General features: G+C 47.2%; 1 protein-coding gene across 1 annotated transcript; it reads right to left on the bottom strand.

The window, feature by feature from the left end:
• Positions 1–3,136: 3,136 nt before the first annotated feature.
• GL218_08219 (uncharacterized protein) lies at positions 3,137–5,709 on the bottom strand (the record flags this gene model as incomplete). The annotated part of the gene is made up of 3 exons (XM_033585016.1): positions 3,137–4,764; positions 4,821–5,167; positions 5,288–5,709. The coding sequence occupies 3 exons, from the start codon at positions 5,707–5,709 to the stop codon at positions 3,137–3,139; spliced, it is 2,397 nt and encodes a 798-aa protein (XP_033441035.1).
• Positions 5,710–12,479: the final 6,770 nt, after the last annotated feature.

Raw genomic sequence — 12,479 nt, 5'->3', positions numbered from 1 at the left:
GAACTGGAACTGGAACAATTAACGATTGTAACCGAATCCTCAAGTCCCGAGATGATTCCAAACGCAACAAAAAAGTACTACAGTACTATAGTACTACACTTGATGTTACATACCCGCATCGCGGGTACCAGCTCTTCTACGGATACGAGTCCCCAACTCCTGTCACCTCGCTAAAGTTGCTTCAGGGCAATCGGCGAGTGTCTATAAACTTTTACCCCCAAAATCTGATCGATCGCCGACTCCCTGCCCAGTAGGCTTTCGTGATCCGAATAATACTAGGGTTCCGGGTAGGCCAATCGGCAGCCAGGTGAACTTCTGGAACCCGCCGATGCGGCCAAGCCCGCGATTCTGATGCAATGGCCGGCCTACTGCACGCAGAGTTGCATGATAGGGGCGTAGATTAGTTATAGATCAGGAATGACCCCCGAGCGCCTTTTTGTTCTCGATGTGAGTCTCGAATCACGGAGCGATTCCCCCAAAATGGACCCCTGGCTAGTAGATCCAAGACCTACTAGAATCCGCGAAGAAGAAGCTAAAATATCGGATTTCGGAGGGCGCCACCTCATCATCTTCATATGTTTGTATACTACCTCTATCTCTACGCGCCGCCGCCAAAACCAGCGCTACCTTCGGACCCGCTCTAGCTAGGGACCCTGCTCTCCTGCTCTAGTGTCGATGTCGCGCCGGCGGAAGATCTCGGATCCCGGAGTCCGTATCTACCAATGAATTGGATTGGGGTACTGAGATCATGAACTGGTTGCTTAATTGATCGAACCAATGGAGCGCTACTAACAAGTCTGGCTCGGTTGACATTTCCCTGTGAAGGGGGGGCGACTCCATGCTCACCATACGATCTACATACTACGGAAATCATCTAGATTTACCGGCTCCACATCGGGCGGCATTCCTTATGGTTCGTAACGTCGAATCTTAATAGCACGAGCTGAGCATAAATCTGCCAACCAGCAGCCTCGGTTCGTCCGGAAGGCTGTTCACGGTGGTCAGACGACTTGCCGGCAGCTCTTTTTTAAAGTTGTTAAAAGCCGACCATACGTCCTTAAACAATGGATGAACCAAGGGGAAAGCAAGTCTGCTGACGCGACCCGGGTATCTACCGTAGCTAGCACTCTAGGCTACGGTAGATCCTATCATCTTCAGTGGGTCTTACATACCGAGCAAAGGTGACCGGCGAAGGTGAGGAAACGCTAGCTAGCTACGTACTGTACGCCTCGACTCTGCAGTGACGATCATTCTAGATGTTGGGTGTGATAGCGTTAGTCGGCCGAGGAGTAGTGGGACGAACGATGAATGGACGAACCAGACTTTACTCCCGTCGGCCTGGACCTTTGCGAAAGAGAAAGAAGCTAAAGAGAAAAGAGCAAGTAAAAACAAGATGACAAGATATGCACATTGCTTTACTATGTAGGCCTATGCCCGCAAACCATGTACTACGACTTCTTGGCTTAGGCTATCACTGACAGCTGCCTAGCTAGCTATAGCTGGATAGATTAGGTCAAGTATTCCGTAGATACAGCTAGAGTCAGCAGCGGTACACCCTGGGTACTGGTTTCCTTGTTCCTCTCCACTCAGCGATCTGTCCTATCCTTGTTTTCTATACCCCGTTACGTATGAGATGATTTGTTGAGGCTTTTAGATATGATCTACTTCTCATTACGTATCAGACCCTTTTGAAGATTCAATAGTGCCTAATGTACGCAGAATCTCGTGGCGGGCTGCGCTGCTGACAACAGTTCATTCTTCCTCCCTATTTAGGAAACGCGCGGGGGGTGGGGGTCCACGAACAACAGAGAAGACGAGGGTGAGCGAGAAGCAAAGCTATACGAAATCTTGTAATTACTCTCACAACATATACCTTGCATATATATAAACTAGGGACGTATATTGAGTTGAGAGAGATATCTCATAGGGTCGTACGTGGAGTTACACTTCCATGGATAACTAAAGTAGGCTACGAAATCGTGTTGATGGGTTCGATGTCCAAGCCCTATAGAGAGAGAGGGTATCCATGCAAGCGTTCCGAGAGGCTCCCTCTACATAGCATCTACGACAAGGTAAGGTAGATATCTACCGAATGGTAGCTAGCTAGCAAGGGAAAAAATGTGGCTGTGCCTCACGCCCTCCATTACGGAACGGTATTTACTAACGATGGAGTGCGGGAGGAAAGATTAGGGGTGGGTGGGAAGGTTCCTTCCCGTCCGCTCGATGAACAGCAGTTATGGTGGTGGTGTGTGTGGCCTACATCTGGTTTACATACATACATACAGGCCTAAGATATAGTTAATGCATATAGGTTAGGTAGGTATAACATGCTAGTACTGAATATACTAACCCAGTGTGTGTGTACGTGCACTTGGGGGCATGAGGCGCTATGGCGTGACGACGGAGACCGGGAGATCTGCTTTGCGTGCTGACAGCTGCTCACATGCGCCCCCCAAACCTATCTGAGGGTGTGGTAAAAAGAAAGACAAGGCGGGCGTGTGCGCGAAATCACGAGACTCAAGTGACGAACTGTGTATGTGTGTCTTGGGAAATGCTCTCTCTCTTCATCTGTATGCATGTCTCTACTTAGACATGTATCGCAACCAAGTCATATGCTAGCTAGTTACAATCATCATCGCCACCACCACCATCACCACTACCGCATGAAAACCCCAAGTTTCTTCTTCCTCCTCCTTCTCCCCTTTCGTCCACCTTCCCAAAAACTTCACTCTAAACATGAGCCCAGCCGACATTTCTTGCTAAACAAACATAGACCATCCCAATGTTGAAAATGAAAAAAAAAAGGTCCATACAATCCAAATATCGTTTCGTATCCGCCGTAAATCCGTAGCCCCGGGATATCAACATGCAAGTGTAATATAATGTACATCCGTGGTTAAAAAAAAGGGGGAGGGAGATAATAAACAATAACAACTAGAAAATAGACAAGAAAATCAAAAATGGAAAAAAATGGTGCTAAAAATATATATCTCAGAAGTGAAAATGCGCGCCCAAAAAAGTAAAAGGTCGTAAACCTCTATGATCCCATATATTCCGTATCCGTCATGTTCAAAAAAGCTTGCCTCCTTTTGTTGATAGAATATACGAGAGAGAGAGAGAGAGTATAACATCCGCATTAAAACATGATCCATTCCACTTCGACCCCGGGACCGCCGATACACTTAGTCCAGTTGAAGCAGCCGCGCCTCATGCCCAGCTTGTTCCCGGGAGTCATAGGGGGTTCGTAATATTCGCCAGCCCAGAGGCGTTCGAGGACTTCGATGGCGGCGAGATTGTTCATGTAGCCGCTGCGAGACATGATCTCGCGGCACTTGTTGCGCACGATGTTCTGCTGCAGCTCGTTGACGCACTCGCTGCCGGCCACAAACATGGGCCACAGTAAAAACTTCTCGGCGCTGCTGCCCGACTCGAGCGACGTCGCGTAGTATACAACCTGGCTGACCAGGTTGCGGAAGTTGTTGTTGGTGGAGGGGAGGTTGGGGGAAGCTAGGCGCTCGGTGTAGAGGAGAGCGGCGTAGCGGAAAGCCTCGGAGAGAGAGTGAAGGTCGCGTATCTGAGCCTGGGTTGCCGAGTTGGGAAGGGATGCGGCGACTCGCTGGGTGTCAAATTCCCAGCTCTGGAGAGCCATGCGAGCCTCTTTCCATTCGCGCCAGAAAATTGAGCGGTGCTCGTCGAATTGCGGCGAGGGGCAAAGCCCTGTAGATAGGATCTCCTCGTCGTCAAGCTGCGAAACGAAGCCGTTGCCATCATAGCGATGATGATTTATGCTGAAGAAATCTCCAAGTGGAGGGCTGGTTTGCTTGAATTGCTGTCCCATGGGGGAACCTAGGGGAGGCGAAGTCGTTGGTGTTCCAGCATGAGCGTTGGGTGTTGATAGAACGCTCTGGACGTGATGATGATGTTGTGATAAGAGGTTCAAACGACCGAGTTTGCTAATGGTCTTGAATAGCTCCCTGTCGCAGCCAACCAAGTTCTCGGCTCCCGGGGGTAGTAAGTTGGCATCCGAGGGAAGACCATAGAAAGAATGGTTAAGTTGGGCCTCGCGGTCGTTGATGCTAGCAGAAATCGAGTCGAAGTAGGTGAAAATAGCCTCCATCCACGAAGATTCGCTAGACCCTTGGTAAGGGGCAGAACCTCGCATGCTGAGTATCTTCTTGACGCCGGCAAACTGCGTGTGGAACTTTGCAACTCCGGATTCGACCATGCGGTAGTGGCAGAGAAGTAGTATAGTAGCCAAGACAGAGTCATGGCAGGATTTCATGGGGTCATTTAACTGTTCGTTTAAAAGATGAACAGCTAGATTTCGATGTTGGTGCTCTTCGTTTAAGGAGTGGTGGTCCGATTGAGCTTCGGAAAGTCGTTCAGATCCGGTGCTGTCTGATCTGGCACGTTGACCAAGACTTAACCTTCTCTTCATCCTCAGGTTACAGGCGGCCAGAGCACAGATAGCGTGTTGTAGACTGCGGCTACCGGATGCTAGTCGCAGGATGTGATCTCGGAATGGATTGTTCGGGCCATCTACGAGTACCATCGAAGGACACATTATATTCTCGTAATAGTCCATAAAGAACGGCATCTTAGCAATGAGATCAGGGCTAATCTGTATCGGCTGGCTCTCATACGGAAAGGCTAAGTTGGCCGAGGCGGAGGGCGTCACATCATCATCTCTTGAAATCGCAGTTGCCCAGTGAGACCCGTCCGTGGAGTGCGGGCTGGTACCGTAGGGCTCCATCTCAGGTACGCCTGCGAGGAGTTGTCAGTGAGCCGAGGCGTGGGATTTCGGAACGCGTGATCCTTACTCAGAGTGTCGCTATCCGCGACCATTCTATGGGCCATCTGGGGCCCATAAGAGTCAGGGTGAGAGCCGAGGCTCGAACTGGGTTCCGACGGACCGTAGACTAGGCCAGGACACGAAGTTGGTGCTCGTTGGTCGATCATAATCGCAGAGGCGGGACTTTGAGGCATAGGCGAATTTTGGGCTGTATAATTTTCGTAGATGATGCCAGGGCTGTGAACGAAAGGCATCTCTTCTCTAGCATAAGAATGTCCCATGGCATACTCGACGTCGCTTAGCGAGTCTACAGACGACGATAGTGAGTCGCCCATTATAGGGTAATGGCTCATTGAGGGGCCAAGCTTCTGATACCTGCGCTGGTCGTGAGAGCTCATGTTTCCGGCGTATGCTGGAAGGCCTCCCCAAGGCCCTTGGGAGGTTGATGGAGTTTCTCCATGAGAAAACCTTGGGTATTCTTGATAAGATCCGTACTGTGCTGTAGGGACGGCGGCAGTATGATTTCCATCGTCTCGGTGAACTTTGCGTAGCCCCTCTTCCGGACCGCTCCATCGGGGAGTGGTCGCTGCAGAGCTTGCTGCCCGTGACCGGCTCGCTGCCTTCTTCCCAACAGGCGCAACTGGTGGTGCCTTTGCTATAGGCAACGAAAGTCCTCGCAGTTTGCCTCGACTCGCCACACCCACTCCCCAGGTCAGTTGAGTCTTGTAGCCGGAGCATTCATTCCCAATCTCGAGACATTGTGAGCAGTAGGGTCGCCTTCTATCGCATTTGGTATTTCTCTTGATGCAGGTGAAGCAATCATCCGCAGCTCCTCCGGCAGGGGCCCGTCTCCTCCGCTTGCGGGCAGCCTGGGCGTCCTTTGACGAATTGGACGATGGGGGAAGTGAGACTGTCATGTTAGAATATGCACTATATCGAAAATAAAAAAAAAGGTGATGCAATATGGTTCTAGCAAGGACGCATAAGGAAACCCGGGGCTATAGTGGTCTCGACTCTGGTCTCAACGCGGTATGGAATCTCTTGACTATCAAGGAAGAGGAAGTTGACTGGCGTGGATAAATAGAGGTTAATATGGAAAAGATGTGATCGTCTGGGCAAGAGGATATTGATATTGCATGAGAAGAGGTAGACGGGGTGGAGCGAATGGGACGACTAATATAAGTCGAGATGCGGTCTCTATATGAACGAGCACACATACAAAGTACCACTTACAGAGCAGGGTATCTCATCGCGTTGTGCTCCCCACCTGCTCTAGGGAGGTACTGGGTAGGTACAAAGAGATGCAAGACCCTCATCTCCATGGTCAGCACCCTTGTCGAAAGGAGGCGATTAATGTGCATGTAGCAGTCGCAGAACGGCCAAACCGCAGAAGAGAAGCATGGGTGGGCCCGGCTTGGGGAGTTTGGGGGGCACAGGCAGTAGACAGCCAACGTTGGAAGAAAGATGACGGGGAATCTGAACTTGACCCTCTGCTACATAGGTTAAGATGGGTGCGAGATCGAGGGGAGCGAATGAGGACCCAGACAGGCCTAGGTGGGTCTACCACTTTCAAGATCAGCGGGATATACCTTCATTGTACCAGCCAGGTTGAGAGGGACGTTAGGGGAGAACGGCGACAGGGGTAGGGGTGTAAAAGTGACCCCTGTAAGACCCCCCCAGTACATACATGCAGAGACGGGGGTGAAGGAGCATCATTCGCAGGTAAGGTACTTTGTAGCTGGTGCCATTCTTTAAACTACTGTAGGTACAAGGGTAAACTATGAGCGGCGAGTCCTAACGACATCAAGCTTAGCAAGAGTTATGGTGAGTCCGGGGGGGCAGGGAAGGGAGAAAGATGAGTTGCACTGGCACTTCTGTCCCTGTATTTTACTTGTGATATTTATTTTTTTTCCTTGTGATTGAAGCTTTTTCGATGTCTTCCAAGTATATGCAAATTTTCAATACTTGGTAAAGCCGAATATCAGCTCGGTTAGTGAAGGGTTTCTTGTTTATCTGTATGCAAAGGAGGATAGGACGAAGTGGGTAAGAGGATGACGAAGAGAATGGCTGAACTTTGCAGATACCATAGTTATTGTTTGTGCCACCACCGATGAATCGAACAGGAACTAGGGGGGGAGGGAGGCATACCTCGGTAGGCCTATAGTTGGCTTGTAGCAGGCTTGTGGGATGTGGGTTACGAGATACATACTGGCTGGCTGGCTGGCTGGTTGTCTTGTTGGTACAGGCAAGGCAATGAGTGGGATACGATGGAAAACAGACAGACAGACAGGCAGGTTAGCACGGAAATGCGCGAGGAAGTTGTGAGACGCCATCATTCGATTTTCGGATCTTGGCTTTGATGCTTTGTGGGTAAATTAGCCCTCGTTTCTCCAGGGAAAAAGGAATCTTGCATCCTAAACTCTTTTTTTTCTGTAAGCTTAAGTTATTATTAGTTTTTTAGTTAGATAGAAGGGGGCCTTGCGCCGCTTCCCGCTATATTGGGGCATACAGATGATACACTTACAGTGGACTTAGAAGATAATTCCATTCAGTAAATTCCAACGTAATGGCCCATCGTAACTCGTCTCAGTGGGGGATACGTTACAAGGCTTACCCGGACATAACCTTGACATGCCCCCGACGTGGTGACCATGATGGCGTGCAGTTTTGTGCTAACATTAGAAAGCCCAGGTTTGTTACCTAGGGTGCAGAAGGATTTTCGATCGGACGTACCTTGTTACCGTCCCATTTCTTCCCCAAAGACGCTGTGATCAAGGAATGGTCCCCCTACGTTTTTCCCTACACTTTTTTCCCTACTACCATAACCCACATCCACCTACATCGAGTACTAATTACACGCAGAATGATGTTCTTTTGTTCGCCGGGGCTTTAATTACGTAGTGGGCATAACCCGTGCAACTTGCAACTATGGATCATTATATCGATTTACTGTGTAAGCTGGCTATCCCTGAAGATAAAAGTTGCTACCGAGGATTTCGGGGCGGGGAGTTTCAGGTGGGAAAGGCAAAGCCACTGCAAAGATATGTGCTATAGTTAACCATTCTAGTACATACAGCTATTCTAGTACAGGGCTCAGAATGTCTATTAGCGGAAGACCCGCCGCAAGCCCCTCTGCTTCCTCTACTTCCTCTACTTCGCTCACAACATGTCTAAATCCGTCCGTCCCATACTATGTAAGACGGTGCTTCCAAATTATTCTCATTAATATCTAATATTATACTTTGAGATGTTTTCGGTCTAGTAGATAATAGTCTCGACTCTTCGCAAATACTTCTAGTGCGTGGACCATGGCCAACAAGCTTTACAAGTCTTGGCATGCTCATGGGTTGCTTACTGTATGTAACCCATGGAAACAAGTCAGGTAATGTGACAACTCCAAATTCTCAGTAATTCAAGCTACTTATGCGACCTCCAGTCTCAGATGACGATGTTTAGAAGTATATTACCAAGCGATTTCCTTACCTAACGTTCAACTACATATGTAGGCTTTTTTGGAAGATTTACCAGGGTCCCCTCCCCTCGATCGCATATGTAGGTATTTAACGTGCCTTGGGCAGGTTTACATGTAGGCACCCAAGTAAGCTTTTAGGTTAATCTGGGTCCTAGTTATGGCTACCTAGTATGCATATATGTAGGTAGATAGATAGTTATGTATGTAAATCACCGCAGATTTATATTGTTATGTTACACGTGTAACGTCGAGCCGCTTCTTGCTTTGTAACCCGCTCTACCCCTTTTTTGAAGAGGTAGCATATAGTATGTAGTTGGAGAGGCGGGTTTCAAGGAGGGAAACTCGTGTCGGACTAGAGACCATACAAGACGGTTATATGGATTGGTCTACAGTTGGGCAGAATTAAATTCGAGTAATAAACGAGCGAACGAACCAAACTTCCTATTACTGTGATAAGTGACCCCCTCGCTTGGGACCACTACTTGCTCAAGTTCATGTATTTGATAATGCTGATAATGCTGATAATGCTAGGATGTGGGTTCCTGAACGAATCCGAAAACTTTTCTTCGTAAGACATACCCAAGACTATGGAAGATGTCATTTGGTAAAGACTGTCTAGCAATTACCCTTAGCTTCTCACCTGACCTTTTAAGTGGTAGAGTTGATTGCGTGTGAACATGACTTTACTATAAATCTGTGTCCTGTTAATTTAAAAGATAGTCCTGGAGAGATTCATATTGGTCGTCGGGGGAAGATGGCCTTTATTAAAAGTCAGACTAAGAACAAGGCTGCAGCGCTACTGCACATGATAGGTAGCAGACCACCTCGATGACTATCATGTGTAAGCTATAACGATAATCCGAGGTGTGTAGTTCATTTTCGTGTAATCCCAGACGAGTGGTCGAAAATTAATCAAAATTTACAATTATGTGCTACATACGTGTGGTTCAGGATGACGAGAGACAGGGCAAGGCCTTTGAAGCGCTAGACTAGAGATCGTACTATTATTCAATTATAGTCTATGTAATAGGTCTGTAATTCTCGTACTACTCAAAACTATAACAGAACCTTGTTATATTGATAATGTTCGCCATAGCGGACAATCATCACGAGATATTATAATTCTCCATTGCCCAGGATGAATTGCTCCAACCATGCCAACCATGTATCTACCACACATTCTACCCTATCTCGATGCATCTCAATGCGGCCACGACTTCGCGAAAGCAAGGGAAATATGTCAAGAAGATCGAGCAGCTAGACTACCGATCTAACGTCGTCACGTAATAGGAAACCTAAAGCCAAGAGATTATACCTGCAAGACTTATGCCCTCTTCTGAAGCTATTCATCGTCATGTCCTGCCAGTCGGTACACGAGTGCGACGGTAACACTGTAGGCGGGAATTGATGATCTATGTGGTTAGGTGGTTTCTTTAGAGATGGAGAATATTAGCCTTCTTTTATGTATGCGACTGCGGGTTGTGCTCGGGTTGGTTAGCCTTGACTTTAAACTATTGGTCGTATTGTACAAGTCGGCGGAGACGTTGTAGTTTAACACGACGCCAAGACTTGGGTATGGATCTTTTCTACGACGGCTTCTTTTTCTCTTGTTTCTATTAAGCTTCTATCGTTATCTCGAAACCCCCGTCATTTTGTTCTTTGCAGCTCCCTCTTTCGGAATGCACCGATTGACTTTGTTGAGGTGACTTTCGTATCTACACTGCCTCTAGTTAAACATACGCGTACAGACGTCATTAGATCGATGCCAATTTCTTTGGGGAGAGGTTTGCTTTACTGTAAGGAATATGCAACATTCGATCATATCCATAAGCATATCGACATCGTCATCGTAGGCTGTAGCGGTGCCGTCTTGTGAACCGTTCGAGGGATCGGAAGGGATCGGGCCTAAATACCGTTTGGCAGATTTTAAGGTTGCCAAAGATTTGCGAGCTTAGGGTAGTGAAGAGACAAGGGGGTAGAGAGGATCTTCAAGATCCTCGGAATAAATGCCTAGTTACCTTAAAACCTATACGGACTGAGCTTGTTTGTTACCAGACCTATCCTAGGGATCAAACAAGGAACTATTCTTCAAACTACTAAATACTAATATCCTTTGCGACCCGAATAACGCAATTTCATTCATCACGAGCTTACTGTGGACATGTTTGCGCCAGGTCTACCAATTCCCTGGTATCTGTACACTAACGACTAAAAAGGCCACAATCTGCCCCACGGATGATGCTGGTAGTATCACGCTTGGCATAAGAAAACCATGAATGGATCTCTTCTTATCAGTCGTACAGAAGAAGCATCGAACTCTTCTGCATGATGCTTAAAGACAACCAAGTCCATAGCCATAGCCCCTAGGTAGCAACCCTTAAAAGGACGGCCACTTGACTACCTCTACTGCGGGGCTTTAGTATAGGTACTATATCGGTTTAAATCTTGATTTAAGCTCAAGTATTACTTGAAAGTTGAGAGTAATGGAAAATAAAACTAACTAGCACTATATTCAACAAGATTTCTAGTCTTACCCTTCGTACATATCGCATATGTACGGTAAGTGTATTGTGGGCAATATATTGTGGGTTATGTACTTGTCTGCCAGGGCACTTACATGCAGAAGCATAGAGGCGCTCGTGATGAATTTGACGATTTACTACGTGCAATCGAAGGTCGGATGTTACGGGTCAAGCTTATCACCCACACGAATTTTAACCAGCGTTCCAACTGCCAATGCTCCATCGAGAAGCTTCGTCAAGACTTTCTCTAGAATCCATAAGTCCTCATCTCGGTACTGTATAACACTACCCTACGACAGACGCAGAGGTATTGCCAAGATAGACCGTTGCACAATTGGCACCAAAGTCTGCCGACGTACGTTGACAATTCACAAAGATCAGTCTTGGCTGCTTCTGTGCTCCGTGGCCTGCTTTGCTTATATGTATGCTATATGTATGCTATATGTATGTACCTACCTAGGTACGCAGGGCGCCTCGATGCAGGTCGAGCGACACCCCCAAACATCCCCAAGCAACCCCAATCAACCCCAATACATAGCTCTAGGTGCCTTGTGTAAACCTACCATGTAAGCACTGCAACCAGCAGAGTAGACTGCAGTGTGACTTCAACATACTACAATCCAATCATTCCTCTAGAGTTCTGGAAGCCTTCCAATTCGAGCTTTCTTGGCCGCTAAGTCTACCATTCAGCCCGCGTTCGATATATTCTCTCTGTTTCTCTATATTCCTACTACTCACGAAGAATATACAAATCCCGAATTTTACAAAAAGTTGTTGTTTTTTTATTCCGCCTTGTACCTCGAATCTTCAAGTGACATCATCCCCGGTCCCCTTCGAACAGAGTTTATTACTTTTTGGTTCCGGCTTTCGTATCTACGCCTATCGGCAGAGTTGCGGGAGATTCTGGAGATGCTCGCAGGGTCCCATGGTCCCTTACGACCAACCCACTTACCACATGTCAACTGAACATCAAGTAACATACCTTCTTTTTAAGTGCGACCGCGGCAGTTCCACGACCAAGCACCTATTTGCCCATGTTCTTTCATATAATAAGTGGTTATGTACCTACATAACATAGTGTTATGGTAAGAGCCTGGCGGGAACTATGACGGACGCAGTAAGTGTTGCCCGTTAATTGGATGCACCTAACTAATTTTGACTTCGGTCTGTAGGGTAGCCAATTTCTCTTATCTTACGATCTGTTTCTTATTGGCTATAGTTGGGGGACAAAATGTGTAATTGTTTAGGGCGTACATGCAAATGATGGAGACAGCTAAAAGGCAGCTAAAAGGGAACTAAAGGCAGATAAAGGTAACTAAGACTAAAAACTACCTTAAGCAGTTCAAGCATTCAGCATTCTGGCATTCAGAGCTTAGTTAGACGCTAGATGAGCCGAAGAAGCCTGCATCGAAGACCACTAAACGATATTCGGATTAGCACGTTAGGCTAGCAGTAACCTTAAGTAGTCCAAGGTATCTGAAGTAGGTACTTGCCTAGGTACCTTTGCTACCTTTACTAGGTAGTAGGTAGGTGCAACTGTGGCACATATCATTCTCTACCTATTATTTTTACACATGTGCAAAGCTAAAAAGATCATATCAACTACATAAACTCCCTTTCTATAGGTATCTTAACTACTCGTTGAATTCCATCGCTCCCTTATTAAGATAACTAAATGTCTTCTATACTCATC

This window comes from Daldinia childiae (genome assembly GCF_008694065.1).
Source record: "Daldinia childiae strain JS-1345 chromosome Unknown Scaffold11, whole genome shotgun sequence".
Classification (NCBI taxonomy): Eukaryota; Fungi; Ascomycota; class Sordariomycetes; order Xylariales; family Hypoxylaceae; genus Daldinia; species Daldinia childiae.
Note: the sequence above shows the minus strand (reverse complement) of the source record. Positions and strands in the feature narration are given on the sequence as shown.